General features: G+C 51.7%; 1 protein-coding gene across 3 annotated transcripts in view; it reads right to left on the bottom strand.

Moving 5' to 3' along the window:
* Gsg1l (GSG1 like) overlaps nt 1-16,337 on the bottom strand; it is a 197,316-nt gene extending 180,979 nt beyond the window's left edge. Inside the window, exon 1 of one of the 3 annotated variants that reach the window (XM_052763275.1) lies at nt 14,952-16,337. In XM_052763275.1, the coding sequence (XP_052619235.1) occupies nt 14,952-15,276 (325 nt within the window). In that variant the 5' untranslated portion in view covers nt 15,277-16,337. The remainder of the gene's footprint in view (nt 1-14,951) is intronic. The other 2 variants (XM_052763274.1, XM_052763273.1) reach the window with 2 other exon arrangements.
* Nucleotides 16,338-18,483: the final 2,146 nt, after the last annotated feature.

Below are 18,483 nucleotides of genomic sequence, written 5' to 3'. Positions count from 1 at the left end.
GATGGGCCGGAAAGAGCTAGAAACACACAAAGGGCAGAAAGACACGCTCAGAGGAGCGAAGGGCAGGCTCAGCCCTGTGGACAACCTCTCCAACAGTGCCGAGTGTTAGCGGCACGGAGCTTGGAGACTTAGCTCACCCCCAGAGGACAAGTGGGATGAGTCAGGGCCACCGCTAGGCAGAACCCAGGGGCAGAGACGGATTAATGAACTTATTTATTTATAGTTACGCGGTGATATTGTGCGTGTGCTCTAACAAAAATAAAGCTTGCCTCAAGATCAGAGGACGAAGCCAGCCACTAGTTAGCCGTACAGGCCGGGCGGCGGCGGGCGGCGGCGGCGGCGGCGCGCGCCTTCAGTGCCTGCACTCGGGAGGCAGAGGCAGGCGGATCTCTGTGAGTTCGAGGCCAGCCTGGGCTACACAAGGTGGATCCAGTCTAAAAGCGAAACAGAGCCAGACAGTTTAATCCCAGCACTTGGGAGGTGGAGACAGGAAGCAATATGGCTGGGCAGAGAAATACAAGGCAGGAGGAGACAGGAGCCCGGTCTTTTCAGCTGAGGAGTTGGGGAGGTGAGAGGTGGCTGTGGCTTGTTCCTTTGTCTCTCTGATCTTTCAGCATGTACCCCGATATCTGGCTCCAGGTTTTTAATTAAGACCAATCAGGATTCACAGCACATATTTATTTTATTATTATTTGTTTGTTTGTTTGTTTGTTTATTGGCCTTAGAAGCCAGGGCCTTGCTAGGTAAGCACTCTACCACTGAGCGACACCCTCAGAACTAGTTTTTTCCCTCTTCCTTCTTTCATCCATCCCTCCCTCCCTCCACTCCTTCCTTCCTCCCTCCCTCCACTCCTTCCTTTCTTTCTCCCTTTCATTTGGTTTTTGAGACAGGGTCTCACCATGTAGACCAGGCTGGCCTCAAACTCAGAAATCCCCCTGCCTCTGCCTCCTGAGCGCTGGGATTACAGGTGTGCGCCATTCTCCAACTACCAGACAAGGGTTTCCCTTCCTTTGGTATGTGTTCTCTGAGCCGGAGCTGGAACTAGAGCCTAGAACCTTCTCTGGCATCGGTAGAGACATCACCGTACCCACCTTTAGAAAACCAAAAAGAAGTGAAATCGGAACACAGCACAGAGGAAGCAAGGTCCTCAGTCTTCCGGGAGGCCTCACCGCTGGTGTGACAGGGACACAGCCTGAGCACAGAGCAAAGAAGCGGGAAAGGTGGCACACGTCTGGGATCCCAGCACTAGGGAGGCAGGAGCAAAAGGATCTCTGAGTCGGAGACCAGCCTGATCTATCTATACAGAAGGTCCCAGGCCATCAGGGACTACATGGTGAGACCCATCTCAATAAAAGGAGGTGGGAGAAGGGGAGGGGGAGGAGGAAAGAGAAGTGGGAAGCGTTTGAGGCCCAGGGCCAGAGGCTGAAGAATGGACTAAACTGTCTGGAACGCAGAACAAGGAGGCCAGAATAAACCTCATTAAAACTTTTAGAGACAAAATGACAGATTGGAAGACAGGGACCAGCAATCAGGCCCGTCAGTGAGTGTGTTCTGGAAGAGCATGATGGGAAATGGGACAGTGTAAAGCATAAAACCCAGAGTGTCCACAGCAGCAGAAGCTGGAAGGATTCGAGCAACAGGAAGTTCAAGTCGCCAGTGGCAGCTAATGAAAAGGAAAGATAGTCTGATGGTTTCCTACACACTTTTCTCAGAATCCCCAAATCCACGTTATTGGTGTTAACTTAAGGTGGTGACATAATGTCTGCCTGAGCAGATGTTTCCAACAGAAGTGTTAATAGTTACTACCTGACCTTGGAAATGACCAAGATATCTTTCCACAGGTGGAACAAACTGTGACGTGTCCAGACAGTGGGATATTATTTAGCAGTAAATAAATAAGCTATATAATAAAAAAAAATATGTGGAAAGGTTGGGATTGTGGCTTGGTATATGTGATGGCCTGGGTTCCACCCCCCACTATAGAAAGGGGAGGAAGAAGGGATGGAGGGGGAGGGGTTAAGGGAGGAAGGAATGAAAGAAGGAAGAAAGAGAGGAAGGGATGGAGAGAGGCGGGGAAATGTGGGCAGGGACTTGTGTGTATATTGCTTAACGATAAAAGCTAATCTGAAAAGGCTCCAGACTGTGTCAACTCTGTGACTTGCTGGAAGATAGGAAACCATGGTGACAGTGAAAAGATCACTGGTTGCCAGGGTTGGAGGGGAGATGGAGGAACAAACCAAGCAATGACCTGAGAAGGAACAGCCAGGGCATAGAATGCTGTCTGTCATGGTAGTTCTCCACAGTCATCGAAGGCCACAGGCGACAGCACCCAGCATAACCCAACATTAACTGTGGCCTGGGTGTTGGCCAGGTGGGGCCAGCCACTGTGCCGAATGAACCCTTTGCAGGCAGTAGGCGAGCTGAGCATGTGTCAATCAGGAGGTCTCTAAGCCTTCCACTCAGCTTGCTGTAAACCAAAAGCTGCTCGAAAAAGCAGAGTCTATTAAGTCATCACCGCCATCATCACAGTCAACCCTTTCTGAGCTGATCTATAATCACTAGGATAGTTTTTTTTAAACCATTTGGGCCTGGAGAGATGGATCAGCAGTAAGAGTACTTGTCGTTCATAAAGAGATCCTGGGTTCCATTCCATACTTGAAACTCTGGACACACACACACACACACACACACACACACACACACACACACACACACCATTTGGGGACTGAGGATGTAATTCAGTTGGTTGAGAGCCTGCCTAACATACACAGTACCACATAAACTGGGTGTGGCGGCACACACCTGTGATCGCACCACTCAGAAGGTAGAAGCAGACCGATCAGGAGTTCAAGGTCATCTTTCACTACATAGAGAGTTCTGTGTTAGCCTGGACTACAAGACACCTTATCTCAAAAAATAATATATATACATACATATATACATATTTATGAGGGAACCATACAAGAATTCAGGGAAAGCAAACAGCTAATTTCTGCCAAGGAATGAAGCACAGGCTGATGGGCCCCCGAGTCAGTTCATTGATCCTAAAGTGCCAGAAAACATGGAATGATGTCAAGCAGACGTAGGGGAGACAGCCACATGTGTCTACAGTTGAAGCCGCCTACAGAGGCACATGATGAGCAAGAGCTGGGTGAGGCCAAGCAGGAGGGCAAAAGACCTTCTATAGCTCATCTGTGCTCCACATCTCCCCTCTGCAGAACATCTGCCCTCCACATCTCCCTTCTACACTTGCTCACAATGGAGCCCTGAGACTATGAGTCAAGATAAATCCTCGCTCCTCTTAAGTTGTTTGTATCAGACATTTTGCCACAACCATGAAAGGCTGACCCACAGGCCATCTCCCTTCACAGTGTCGCCAGCATCCAGCATGGGCCTGGCACACAGCTGGTGGCCAACATGTCCCATCATGCCATGCATGGAAGCCCACCAATATACAGGTGTAACTAAAGGAAGGCTTCCTAAGAGGACTTGAAACTGGCAATAGCCACACACACGGGCACAGAATCACACTATAATCATTGTCAAAACCGTGAGCATCGGTACGTTTTTAAGTCATTAACAAAGAAAACAAAACGGAACCCATACAGGCTGCAGAGATGGCTCAGTGGCTAAAAGCACTTGCTGCTCTCTCAGAGGACCCAAGTTCAGACCCCAGCACCCATCTTGAGTAGTTCACAACAGCCTGCAGTTCCAGCTCCATGGGATCTGATGCCCTCTGCTGGCCTACATGGGTACCTGTACACATTTGTGAATAAAAATAAAATGAATCTATAAAAATAGAACCCATATAACAAAATATTAGAAAATAAAATGTTATTGATAATGGTGTCCTAGCACTTGGAGTAAGAAGCAACTGTGAGCTCCATGCCAGTTAGGGCGACATAGTAAGACCCCATCTCAAAAAAAAAAAAAAAAAAAAAAGGTTTAAAGAATTATGAACTGCTAGCATTTGACCAAAATAGGGAAGGGGGCCAACAAGATGTCTTGCTGTGTAAACCTGGGGATCTGAGGCCAATCCCAGGAAGATATCAGAGGTGAAAGGAGAGACCCAAGCCCACAGAGTTGTCCTCTGACTGCCACATTTGCTGCACACACACACACACACACACACACACACACACACACACACACACACACATCATACACACAATAATAAATAAGTAAAATTTTTAATTAAAAGTGAGACCAAATGGATGTGTGATGGAGTCCAGTGTTCAGTGGTTAAGACCCTCAGATTGTACAAAAGAATGCAGTGTGTATCTCCCTCAGCCTGATGGGAAGACATGGGAAGGTGGAGGCAAAGCAGGGAGTGAAATGTCAAAGGGCTGTGACAAAAGACAGCAAGGCTCCGATATGAAAAACAGAAGTCAGAGGAGAAAGCGTCCACTGGGGAGCACAGCCATTTTATCTGGAGAAAAGATCAATTCCACAATTCCACAACGAAAATATAACTGCCATGAATTTCCTCGTGATGAATAACATAGACTAGGACTCAATAAAAGGCAAACCATCCCAGAGGCAAGCCAGAACTGAGAGCCTTGCTGCAGAGAAAGGGTGGCCCGCTTCATCCAGCTGGTGGAAGACCCAAGGAGCAAAGACAGACAGACAGCAGTGCGTTTGTGAGTGTGTGCGTGTGTGCAAAGACAGACAGCAGCGTGTCCATGAGTTTGTGCATGTGTGTGTGTGTGTGTGTGTGTGTTCAAAATCTCACATGTATATATGCAGATGCACACATGCCCAGAAGCCAGAGGAGGATGTCAGGTGTCCTCTGTCACTTTCTACCTTATTCCTTTGAGGCAGGATCTCTCTCTGGACCTCGCTCTAGTGGTTTGGGGGACTCTTTGACTGCCTGTCTCTGTTCTCTTCAAGGCTGAGGTCACAGGCATGTGTGGAACCACACCTGGCTTGTCTGGAGAGTGCTGGAGCCCAGTGCTCATTATTGTGCAGCACATACTCTTAACTGCTGAGACCTCTCTCAAACACTGAAGTCTCTAAACAATACTCTGTATGCAGCTGCCTTTAAATACACTTAGGGACTCCACCTGCTGTTTCACATAAAACGTTTACCATCAACACATATATGCAAGTGGATGTGCAGGAAACTGTCCTGCTCACCTTTTCTATAACTCAGTTCATTAAAAAATTAATGACAGAAGCCGGGCGGTGGTGGCGCACGCCTTTAATCCCAGCACTCGGGAGGCAGAGCCAGGCGGATCTCTGTGAGTTCGAGGCCAGCCTGGGCTACCAAGTGAGTTCCAGGAAAAGGCACAAAGCTACACAGAGAAACCCTGTCTCAAAAAACCAAAAAAAAAAAAAAAAATTAATGACAGAAATGTAGGCAAATAAGAAAAAGCCCTGGGAAATTTGTAAACGCTTTTCTAAATTATGCTTGGATACAGAAGTAACAAAACTAAAACTTCAGAACTTGAGGAACAAAATTGCAACTGTTGAAGTTGTACAGAATTGTTTCAAAGACACTGCATCTCAGAACCCATGGGATGTGGCCAAAGCGGTGCTCAGAGGCAATCTCCAAGCAATAAAATGCAGCCATCATTCTTGACTATGGAAACGAAATGTTCAGCTTGAAAGTATTAACAAAACAAGCCTCAGGAAAGATGGCCAGAGGAAAATAAGCAGGTACCAAAAAATGTAAAGAAAAGGAACTGAAAAATCCAAGACTCCTGATTCGTTAAGAGAAAGGCAGGGAGGGAGAGTGGGAGCCTAGACTGTCCAACACTTAGGCTTCAAAGAAAGGGGAGAAAACAGCACTTTTTGCAAGACAAATCAGGAGAAAAGGAAAGCTCGTGCTCACATGAGCTGAAGACAGAAGCTCATGGAAAAGCTGGTGTTTTCTCTCCATTCTAAAATCTATGTAATGCAATTGAAACTCTAGCTGAAAACATAATTTCCTAAGAAAACACAGCTCAGTAAAATGTGAGTCAAAGAGCAGAAGACAGGCTAGCCTAGCCGTGAGAGACGAGTTTATGCTCCTGGGGCTATCCCCAGGTAGGGCTGCAGTCCCAGCACTGGGGAGGCTAGACCAAAGGGCTGTGAGCTCAGGGCCAGCCTGACATAGTGAGACTGGATCAAAAACAACTAAGCTTCCCTGCTCCAGAACTCCACCCGTCGGAGCATCCCAGAGTCTATCCAAAGCCGCCTCTGTGCTTCCAGAGTCTGTGCGAACAGATTTCCCCTGATACGATGACCTGCCTGTCTCTCCATAGAACTGTAAGTTCCTCCAGGGCCTTGCTTCATCAATTTTACTAAGTATTCCTGGTACCCAGCAGAGGACCTAGCTCAGGGTAGCTACTCGATAGATTGAATGAATGAATTAATGAATGAGTGGATGAATGAGTGAATGGGTGAGTGAGTGAATGAATGAAGGAGTAAATACCAAGGGAAACAAAAAAAAAGATCCTCCCGAGAAAGTCTTGTTACAAAGAAGGGTAAGTTTGGGAAGCGTTCATAGGTCAGGAAGAGCTCGGCAGCAGGTAAAGGCTCATATTTGGACAGATGCCTGTGATCCCTCCCCAGCAGAGAGAAAATGAAAGCAGGCTGGAAAGCCACAGAGTTTCTGGCTCTTTGGATTAATTCACTGAAGGGGCCCAGTGCCACGATGCCGTGGAAGTCCCTCCACAGATCAGAAACAGAACTGCCATGAAACCCAGCTCCCCCACTCCTGGGGTAAACAGAAAGTTTCTGTGTCAGCACACTGCAGAGAAACCTGCGCATCCATGGGTGTGTATGCGTAAATGTCGACATGTGTGCTGTGTGCATGTGTGTGTTAGGTATGGAGATATGTTTGTGTATGTGTAGGCATGTGTGTTCAGGTAAAGACACATGTGTTCAGGTGTGGACATGTATGCAAGTGGATGTGTGGGTGCATGGGTGTATGAGAATGCACTGTGAATGTAAGTAATATGTGTGCTGGTGGGCATGTGAGAACATGGGAGTATGTGTGCATAAATGGAGGCATGTAGATGTATGCATGAGTATACACGTGTGTGAAAACATGTGTGAACATGATGTGTATAGATATTTGTGTACAGATGCTCATGAATGCATAGGGGTATGGGTGTGCACATCATATACAAATAGGTTGAGTGTGTGCTCATGTGCAAGCATGAACATGTGTATATCTGTATAGACATGTTTGCAAGTGAATGCCAGTCAGTATGGCATACATATATGTGCACAAATTCATTTATGTGTGCATGAATGTGTATGTGCTGTGCATATGTGTGCATGAGTGTGCTGTGAACACTGGGGGTGTGCCTGTATGCCTGTGTATGGGGAGCGTGCTAGAGTCTGTCTCTTTGTGCCTCCTTTCCTATGTATTTCTATTTCCATCCAGTTCTGACTCCCTGTAGTCATAGCCTCCCCTTTTGTTTCTCATCCCTGCCTCAGCCATGCTCTGTGTCCCTCTCGGACTCTGCCTGCACCCCACACCCCCACTGTGTTCCTTCCTTCTCTATGGTACACTGACCCCAGGAAGCTGAAACACAGGACAAGATGCCACAGCACTCTCTCCCAACTCCACCTAAAACCTGTCTCCACTTTGCTTCCAGAAGCCCAGTGGGATTCCTCATCCCGTGTCCCTGTCCTAGTGAGCTTCCTCTTGCTGTGATAAACACCTGACCAAAAGCAACCTGCAGAGGAAAGGCTTTATTCCATCTTACAGCTTAGAGCCCATCAGAAGGGAAGTCAGGGCGGGAACTCAAGGTGGGAACCTCCAGATGGAGCTGAAGCAGAGGCTATGGAGGAAGACTTCTTACTGGCTTGCTCTCTATGGCTTTCTCGGTTTGCTTTATTATACAATCCAGGAACACCGCCCACATGGGCTAGGCTCTCCCATATAAACCATTAAGAAAGAAAGAAATGAAGGAAGAAAGGGAGGGAGGGAGGGGAGGGGAGGAAAGAGGGAGGGAGGGGAAAGAGAAGGGGGAGGGAGGGCGAGGGGAAGGAATAGACGGCTCAACACCTTGCCTATAGGCCAATCTGATGGAGGCACTTTTTCGATTGAAGTTCCCTCTTTCCAGCTGACACTAGCTTATGTCAAGTTGACAAAAAAAAAAAAAAAAAAAAAAAAAAAAAAAAAAAAAACCAACGAGCGTATACCCCCATCAGGAGCCCTGCACTCACAGCCAAGTTCCCCCAAAACGGCAAGCCTGGACAGTGGAAGCAGCCCACCTCCACATCTGGACCACCTTGACACCATCTGTAACGGAAAGGCAGCAGGGCTGTATTAATCTCTGGACTATGCAAACTGTTCCTAGACAGATCCTGGCCTCCCACTGTGGCAGACAGAAGGCAGTGAAGAAGCACAGGAAGGAAGTGACACAAACGTCCTCACTGTTGTTCCTGCTTCCCAGAGGAGCAGCAAAACCCCGGCTTCCCCTGACAACCAGGAGGGATTTATGAAAAGCTCTACTTAGGGCTGAACCTGCCTCCACCAGCGACCCCACCCAGGCTGTCCCATCCTGGGACCTGAGAACCTGCCCAAGGGATGGCCAGCTCCTACCCACAGGACCCCCGCCCCGACATCCAGAGGGCCCCAGACCTTAGGACAGTGGGGTCTGGTCTCTACTCTGCAGGTGCTCACTTGAGCACTTTGTGACTAGAGATACAAAACATCAACTTGCAGCTGGGCATGATGGCACACATCTTTGGCCCAGCAGAGACAGGAGGATCCCTTTGAATTGGAGGCCAACCTGGTCTACATAGCAAGTTCCAGACCAGCCAGGGCTACACAGAGAGACAATGTGTCAATGAACAAACAATCAAAAAGCGACACAGACTATGAAAGTGTCTTTCAGTGAAGTGAGAAGAGCCTGAAGGAGGCAGTGGTTGGTGAGGTTGGGGGTGAGACCTCCAAGGCAGTGAACAGAGGAGGGAATGCCAGCTGAGGGACTTGCCCAAGCAAAGACCCTGAGCCTGGGAAAAGTTAGTGGCACCTGGGACCTTCAGGTCATCAGTGAGCAGAGGTGGGACCGAAGAAGCAGGGTTGGATCAAGAGAGTGCTGCAGGGGGCTGCAGGGGGGTCTGGGGCTGGTCAGACAAGGACACCAATGCTACTACTCAGGCAGGAGAGAAATCTTGAACCTAGGTCTGGGGCTCCCCTAAGAACAGCAGTGGTGTCCTCCTTCACATCTGTCCCTGTCACCTAGCAGTCGGTATGATTCCCCACCATGTCCCATAGGCATCATGGAGGCCTGAGGCACAGCACCCTCAAATTTAGTAAACAGCAATACCAGCCCCTTTGGCTGCTCGGGGTCCCCTAGACTTTTCAGGAATGGAGTTATCAAGAGAGGAAAGGGGAAAGGTAAGTCCATGGGACAACAGCACAAAGCAGTCTGGCCTCTCACCACACACAGGAGGCCTGAGATGATACTTGGTCCCCAACACGTTCAAGCGGATCCCGCTGGCCCTTGCTGAGTGGCAGCAGCCCAAATCTGTGTCCCCATGGAGGTGGCATCCCAGCAGAAGGGGAAGTCAGAGAAAAGAGAAATGAAAGCTAAATGTCCCAGACAAACGGCTTTTAGAGCAGTGGGGAATCGAGAGAGACAGAGATGAACAGGAGGTCACTGACTCAACAGAATGCTCCAGAAAAGCAAGGTGCCACGGCAAGAAAAGAAGTGTGGCTGGGTGCATTCCCAGACACTAGGTTCAGCGAGTGCAAGGGCCCTGTGGTAGGAGTGTCTAGGTCTGCTGGAGAACTAGGAAGGAGGCTGGTGTAGTTAAGGCAAAGAGTCCAGAAAGGAAGCTAGAACGGTCCTGGGGAGGGTCCCCGAGAACCTCACAAGCACTGGATTATCTGGCTAAGCTTCCGGTGAGATGGAAGGTATTGGAGGCAACCCAGCTTGGATTTAACAGAACCCCTTTGACTGTTGGCTGAATAGTTCCCAGGACAGAAGCCAGGTACAGTTAGACCCAGGAGAGACTCAGTCAGTATTCCAGGACAGGGTCAGGCTGAGCTGGCCACAGAAGAGTGGGCAGGCTTCCGGAGGTTCTGACATGAGATATGATGGGAAGTTCCGTGGGACTTTAGGGTTAGGGGCCTGAGCTCTTAAACTGTCGTGTTCATCTGTAGTGCGGTAGAAGGGTGGATGGGGTGAACTGTAGACACCCCAGTAGGACCCTGGCCCAGTGAATGCAGATCTGCCCCCCAAGACCCGGTGGTTCTGTGAACTGCTTCCGTTTCCAGATGCTCGCAGCTTGCTAAGACACCACAAGATACCAAAGTTGGACATGCCCCTTACTGCTGGCCTATGGCTTCTAATGCCAGGTTGGACCACAGAAAGGATGTTTACCCAAATCACTGGCTAAATCCAGTGATTCTATCATGAGTCCAAGGACCATCCTCCTGCCCTAGCCGAGGAAACCAAAGCTCAGAGAAAACAAACCCCCACCTAAGGCCACACAGCAGGTAAGAGGGGAGGAAGGGACTAGAACCAAGACTGATTCTGAAGCCTGGAGCCTTGAGAACAGTGCTCTGGCCCTGCGTCATGCAGCAGAAGTCAAGGCCAAATGTTCTTTTCATACCCAAGCAAAGGAAAGGCAAGAGACACAAGGAAAGGATGAGACTTCCAATGCCACTCAGCAAGCTCGCCGCAGAGTCTAGGCTCAAGCCCAGGGTTTGTGACTCCCCGTGTGGTGCTCTCCCCAGTGAGACTGGCTGGAGGAGCCTGGGGAGGCTGACTGAAGGGGAGGTGGGGCTTCAAGGCATACAATGGGGGAGGGGGGATGCACTGGACTTTCTGCTTGGGTTCACATCCCAGCTTGGCCACTTGTAGATAGGTGGCTTTGGGCAAGTCACTGTGCCTCTTAGTGTCTCAGTTGGAGAAGGAGTCACCATAGCCCGTTACTATGGGGATGAAAGGAGGTAACACTTGTTGAGGGCTACGGTGCCTTTCAAAGCCCAAATCTACTCCTCACACACTCCCAGCAAAAAAGCCTGTCTAGCATGACACCCACTCGCTCTTGGGCACTAGCAACCTCTCAGAAGGAGCATCACAAGGGTCCTGACTCATACCTCCTCCAGGGAGTGTGTGGTAGCCCCTGTACTGGAAAGTGTGGGTCACCCCTGCAAGAAGCAACTTGGGCCTGAAAGAACTGATCCCAAGAACCAGTGACATCGACTAATACACATTACACAAAGTCTGTTGAACATCTGTTGTGTGCTGCCATCCCAAGCAACATGTGAGGTGACAGAAAACACATAAGAATCAACTTCAGGGGCTGGAGAGATGACTCAGTGGCTAAAAGCACCAAGGACCTGGGTTCAATTCTCAGCACCTACATGGTGGCTCACAACCATCTGTAATTCCAGTTCCAGGGGACCTGACACCCTCTTCTGGCCTCCACAGGCACCAGGCACTCATGTGGTGCAGAGACATCTATGCAGACAAAACACGCATATACCTAAAATAAAAATTTTTAAAAAATCTTTAAAAAAAAAAAAACTCTAGGCATCAACCCCTGAGTTCACAAGGCACAGAGTGAACCAGAGCTGCTGACTAATGTGGACTTAAGGCTGATGGTCAGAACTAGAAAAAAAAAAAGCGTATGCAGGAAAAAAAAGGTAGGGTCCATTTTTGTCAGGTGGTTGGGAGTGCCTGAGCAGACTGAAATCGTGGAAAATGGTCTTGGGTGGATGTGGGAGAAAAGCACTCCAGTTAAGTGTAGACCCAGGGGCTACAAGAACAGCATTCTGAGATGCAGTGTAGTAGTCCAGGGCCTTGGTGAACCTGGGCACCAGGGACTGTGGGAAGGACCTGAGGGATTGGTCATGTCCATGAGCTCAGGTCATGGTGTTCAGTGGCTCAGGCCAGAGAAGCAGATGCAAGGCTGGTACATGAACTCTTCAGTCCCCCATGCTGTCCCTAGACCCTGGTGTCTGGGGTAGAGTAGACTGTTCCCCTCCCCATCTGCAGGGCAGCAAGGAAAGACTCAGGCCAAAATCACACAGCAGCAAGAGGAAGATGCATCCATCCACCATCCAGAGTGAGTCTAGAGTCGGACTATAAATCGACAGGTCCAGGGTCTCTGCTTCCACTTTGCGGTTGCCTGCAAGCTCCCGTATCACTCTCAGACCACACCTTCTACCCACCCAGGGTGAACCCCTTTTCCTCTCCCCAGTGCCACTCAGTCAGCCTTGCAGGACCCTGGTGCCATGACCTTGAGTTTCCTGAGATACTCCTATCCTTGGGTCACATGCACACAGGGCAGAGACCCACACATCACATAAGCAACAGTCAGCATAAGTTCCATGCCTGGACATTGCCCCACCTCCACGGTCCTCCCAACTCTTCTAAATATCAGATCCAGTAAGAAATCTAATTTGCAGCGAGGGACTGGAGACTCTGTTCAGAGCTGCTCTCCTCTGACTGCACACAAGGACGCCCATGCCTTCTCTTGGAGGGAGGAGAAGAGGGCTCTTTGTGCAGGGGCTGTTGACTGTGTTGTCTGTTCAGGATAGGCTGTAGTGTCCATCTGTGGGAAAGAGGGCCTTAGGAGATGTCCCCACACAGGTGCCCAGAAGGAGAGAGACAAGAGCAGCAGTGCTGGGGAGCCGGGGGGGGGGGGGGGGGGGGGCTGCTGAGCATCCAGTGAGCCAGTGTGGATCCCCAAGCTGGAGCCCCACCAGAGTGCACCCAGCTGCACGGTGGGGAGCCAGGCCTTTCCTGGCTGCAGCATCAGAGAGAGAGAGCAGAGCAGGATTTGCTTGGGCCTTGGTGGGATGTTTTTCCCTCTTGGAGGAAAAAAAAAATAAAATCATCACAGAACCCAAAAGACAGGTTGTCATGGCAACAAAACTTTGAGGCCAGGTACTTCCTGACACCCTTTGGAGCTCAGTGATGAAGGCAAGATCTGGGGGCTGTGTGCAGCGGCAGCAGAGGGGAGACCCATCTGAATGGTCTCCAACCTCCCAAATTTCTCACCAGCAACTATTTGCCAAGCTCAGGGGAAAACAATTCTGATTTTCTGGGAGGAAACCAACAGAAACCAAGGGAAAGAGGTGGTTGATTTTTATCTTCCCAGCAGGGCACCCAGGGGCATTTTGACTAACGGAGGTTGGGGGGGGTGAAGGTCCCAGGCTGGCCATAAGTGTCCCCGTCTCAGGTCCCCAACTGCACAGCTCCCCTTTTCCATCACATCTCTAGCCACCAAAAAGACAATTCAAGCTCCCTCATCAACCCCCCCCCCCCCCCGAACTTCATCTGAAAAAAACGGGTCTTCCACAAGTGGCTGCCTGGCCCAGAGGCTAGGATGTAACTACATTCCACAGGTGACGACTTTAGCAGGGCCTAGTGCTCAAAATGCACAGGGACTAACATTGCTTTAAATATGTTTCTGTTCATAATTTTTAAAGCACAGCAGTGAAGCTTGGACATTGAGCATGGAGCAAGGAACGAGCTACAGAGCTTTGGGGCCACCGTCTTCGGGAGAGCCGTCAGACCATCCACCGAGAGCCCAGATACACTACAGAGGCAGGGACTGGGTGGCTCAGGCTGCCAGGAGCAAGGCCCATCCAAGCATTGCAAGGTGGCCTGTCCCTAAGGCAGGGCCTCCCAGGTCTCAGGAGCAGCTGCTTGAGGTTGGAGGAGGATCCATGGCCATTCCCTTCTCATTCTTTGGGCTGTCATGTGTGAAGGTCTACGGAGACCTGAGCCTTGAAGGGTGCAGACGCCTATGGTGCTCCATGGCTGCCGTGTGGGAGGACTGGGCTTGTGGGAGCAGGAAGTTTTAACTAAGAGGCTTTCAGGTTAATTTTTAATTTCTCTTTCTTTAAAAAAAACATCACACGCCAAATTAAAACCTCAAGTCCTGTTCAAAATATCTTGTGTCTTTGGCAAATAGCCAGCATGCTCAGACAAAGTCATAGGAAAGTTCAGTTGCCCACCCCCACCTTCCCCAAGGCCCAGAAGGCAGCACAGGACTCCTCCAGCCCCGTCAGCCTGAGATCCCACTCAACATTTCTACTTTGCATATCACACTGCAAATATTTATTGGCAATACCCAGAAATGGAGCGGGGGGGGGGGGGGGGAGATAAGCGCGACACAGCAAAGTCCTAACAAGAGTGACATCTTAAGGGGAATGGGGACAATATGCTAGTAACTAAAGACAGGTCCGGGAAATTTCAGGCTATGCTGAGTGTGATGAAGGTAAGACTAAGCAAAAGCGGAGACAGTGCTTCCAAAGGGGTCCTGCCAGAACAGCAGCTTACTGCAGACGAGCTGTGGAATAGTCCACGGCCAGTACCACCCACCATATGCACAGTCCCCTGACAGGCAGAGGTCCCCTGAGCACTCGAGCCTTGCTGCCTGTATTGGGGGTATTCACTTCAGTCCTGGATGCTTGGGTGTGGGGGACAAAGGGGTTCGGTATACTTTCTGAACAGCCAGCCCCCTCCCCAGTTCTGAAGGAGCCTTGTGTTGAACCAAGACTTCCTGGATTCCTAAGCCCCAGTGCCCAGAGCTGTTCCCTGTTTTCCCGCCTGCCTCCCTTCCCTCGCACAGCATCCACTCCCAGGAGAGCTCCAGGATACCGAGGACTCCCTGGCCTGTGGCAATAGGGGTGCCCATCAGGCTCCCCCTACTCTCTTTTCCCCAGCCCTGTCGTAGAGGTTCAGCGCGGCTTGGAGATAGGAGTAGAGGAACCCCTGGGTTCCTGGCTCCGTGGATCTGCGGTGGGAGGGGTCGCTCACAGTAAAGGTCCCCGGCCCCCACTGTCACCTCCAGGGCCGCGACGGGGCGGATGGGAGCGAGGAAGGGGGCGCTCGGGGAAATTACTTCAGGCCGGGGGGGGGGGGGGGGACCGCGCGCCCTGGGACCCGCAGCCAGGGTGCGCGCGGAGGACCCGAACGCGCCACCTCCCGGCCCGGGACCTGCGGGCGCGCGTCCCGGGGGAGCCCCGCGCCAGCACTCACCGGGGCCACCGAGCTGCTCCTCACACGAGTACCAGATGCCGGTGTGGAAGCGGCGCAGCTGGAAGCGCTCGTCGCCCGCCTCCCAGCTGTAGGGCGCGCCGGCCGGGCTAGCCGCGGCAGCGGCGGGGGCAGCCGTGCTGTTGACCGTGGCGTTGGCACCCGAGTTGGGGCAGTTGGCGCCGCCGCCCTGGCCGCAGCCCGGCTTGGGCACCCGCTGCGTGCCCTGGCACCAGTGCGTGGTGAGGAAGGCGGTAGTGGCGAAGAGCAGCGCCAGCAGGTTCAAGGCCACGGCCAGGAGCGCTCGGCCGCGGCGGCTCGTCTTCATGCCTCCCGCGCCGCCCGCAGCTCCGTGCGAAGTTGGCAGCGGCGCCCGCGTCAGCGGCCGCCCCGGGGTTCGGGTGCCTGCGGTCGGCGATGGCGCTCGCGGCGCGGGCCCATGGCCCCCGGCGGAGACGCGGGACGACGGGGACGCAGGGCGGTCGGGGCTGCGGAGTGGAGCGGACCAGCGCGTCCGGAGCCCGGAGCGCGAGTGCGCCTCGGCGAGCAGCGGCTGGCGCCTGGCAGCGGCCACGGCGCAGGGACGCGCGCCCCTCCGTGGGGAGACACCTGCAGGCGGTCGGCGACACTGTTCAGCGCCCGCCCGCGCTCAGAGAGGGGGCGCGCCACGCTGGGCGCGGGCGGGGGACAGAGCCGCGCAGGAGTGGAGAGGGACAAGTGAGAGATCCCAGGCAAGGCGCTCCTACAGCAGCCCACGGGAATGTGGCGCAAAACTCAAGGCGGGAGAAGGAAGACCTCTCACCCAGACCCATAGCCCCACCAGCTGAGTGACAAGGCAGCGCCTGTGGGTCCCCACAGGGACACGGAAGGCAGGACATTCAGGCTGTGCTCCTTTGCTTCTCTGCAAAGGCTGAAAGACCCACCCAGAGTTTAGGAGGGTCTGGGGATGCAGGGCCACAGCCTTTGAAAAGCTTGTCACCTGGTCACCTTTGATGTCTGAAACCAATCCCCATCCACAGGCTCGCTGTTACCACCCAGGAGGACAGAAAGCTTGCAGAGCAGCAGGCAACCTGCAGAAGGGGCCAAGTGTAGGTAGGATGTGATAAACAGGCCTTCCCCACCCAGGCTATCCACACCAGAGATCCAGAACAAACAGCATGACCCAAGAGACCACAAAAAGGATGGCAAGTTGTGGTCACCAGGAAGGGGTGCCCTGAAGGTTCTGTGAATGCTGAATGCTTAAAGCTGGCTGGACAGGGTTGGTCAAGCTTCCCGATTTTGAAGTCAGGTAAGTCTAGGACTTCGATCAGCTGTGTGACTTTGAGCAAGACATTTGCTCTCTCTAACCCTCAATTTCTGTATCTAAAAGAAAAAGGGAATATATAAAATGTATCTATATAAAAAGGGAAGAACGTCCTCCAGAGCCAGGGTGGGAAGGGCATCTGGCACACAGTAGGCACTCAGTAAACGCTGGCATGGTTAGTAATATCTGGGCCAAGGAGTTGGTGAAACTCAGACCTTTTTAGCATTGCTTTCGCAAACTAGGATTGCTCATCTATGAGCACCCCCATCTCCACCTCTGCTTCAAGATGATAAGCTACACCCTTCACTCTTCCCACTGCATGGGGCACAGTGCCTAGATGCCCAGGGCGTGCAACCATTAATTGCACATTGATTGCAGGAGCTAATTTGAATTCTGCCCAAGCCGAGAATGACTCCAGCCACCCCCAGCTTGCCGAGTGGCAGGCTTTGCAGAATTCAAGGTTAACGGATTACGAATTGCCTTACTCCTGTGGGTGAACCCCACTCACTGCCAGCTGCTGCCACTCTGCCTGGGGGCAGGAGAGACTAAAAGCATTGTGGGCAACATCTCTGGTAGGAACTGGTATGAGACTGGCCAGGGGAACGGGGCACTCATTTCTCAGAGCCCCTTCCTGGCACCAAGCAAAGAGTTTCCAAGTATTTTAAGAGGAAGAACTTGTGGGTTGCAATGGTGCATTTCAGTATTCGTTAATGTGGATGAAGAGCCACAAGGACTCAGCTGCCCTCAACAGGCATCCAGTGTGAATCTGAGCCTATCCACATTTAAATCCTGGCCTGGGACATACACTGATATGACATTTCTTTGGCCTTGAGATTCAGTTAGTGTTCATGTGGCAGGACATGTTCCTTTCAAGCTGGGAACCCTGTCCTGGAGGGTTCAAAGCAAGGGGAGCCCAGAGGAAAAAGTATCAGGGACTACTCTCTCAAGTGACCCCTAGAGGAAGCACAAACCGTTGTGACGTCCTGTCTAAGGCACCCAACCTCTCGCTGGCTGAGCAGCCTCTGTATGCTCAGCTCAGGGAAGAAGAGAGACATGAGTGACATTAACAAGACCAGTGCAGACTGCGCAGGGGTGAAGAGCAGGGCGAGGAGGTTGTTGTGGGTGGAGCTTGGAGGAAGGTCTCATAGGAAGGTGGCATTGGAGCAAAGCCTGGAAGGAAGTGAAGGAAGCGCCAGGCTCTCTGCCAGGGGAAGGAAGTTCCTAGCAGGGGAATGGATGACCAGTGCAGAAGCCAAGGCAGGAGTCTGTATGGCCCTGGGGTGGGGGGAGGGAGCATAGCCTGAACAAAGATCAGAAAGGGAACAGGAGAGGGGGAGAGATCACAGAGGTCTGTGTGGTCATTCACTGAGTCATGTGGAGTCCTGCAGAGGGTCTGGACCAAATCTGTCAGGAGAAGACCACTCCGGCTGCAAAGTGAACAAAGGTGGGGGCAGGGAGGTCAGCTGGGGGTACATAAGTGATCAAAGGCCAAGGAAGCCCTGGATTTATTTCTGTTTGGTTGGTTTTGGTAACGCTTGGGATGAAACCCCGGGTCATGTCTGCTAGGCAAATGCTGTACCACGAAGTTGCAACCAGTTCCTTTCGGGATGGTTTGAAAAGTAGACCCAACATGATTTGTTCAATCCCAGCAGGGTGGAGCACAGGATGTAAGGATGTTTGACAGGGGGCTCGTAGGGAAATCTCAAGTTAGAACTGATTGGTGCTTGTTGAGTCTTCCACCAGAGGGAGGGGAGGTAGAGACCCGCTGGAGGAGTTACCTCTCAGGTCTGGTCTATCTTCCTGAAATGCCTCTCCATGCATAAGCAAGCCCCTTGGATACAATGGACATTTTCATACCATATAATGGCAGAGCTGCAGCCAGGCAAGGTGGCACACCCCAGAGGCTGAGGCAGGAGGATTATGAATACCAGGGCAGCCTGGGCTACATAGTGAAACTCTGCTCCTCAAAGAGGAAAAGGTAACAATCATAGCTGCAGTGACCTTGGCCACAGACAGGGGTTGGTGCGGGGGGGTTCAGCCTAGTGCCATAGCCAAGGCCTGCCGAAAGCCTCCTGTCCCCAGCCCACTTCTGCACCTGCTGCCTGAGGGACCAGCACTATCTCACCTTGGCTTGCCCTGAAGGACAGGTTCAAACACCACTGGCTTCTGCTCACATCTCCACTGCCATGACAACACCAAGCTCCTTTGTGGTCCCTGACTGCACATTCATCA

Source organism: Peromyscus californicus, unplaced genomic scaffold, assembly GCF_007827085.1.
Source record: "Peromyscus californicus insignis strain IS unplaced genomic scaffold, ASM782708v3 Scaffold_4__1_contigs__length_199733344, whole genome shotgun sequence".
NCBI classification, from domain to species: domain Eukaryota; kingdom Metazoa; phylum Chordata; class Mammalia; order Rodentia; family Cricetidae; genus Peromyscus; species Peromyscus californicus.
The sequence above is the reverse complement of the archived record's forward strand: the minus strand, read 5'-3'. Positions and strand labels throughout refer to the sequence as shown.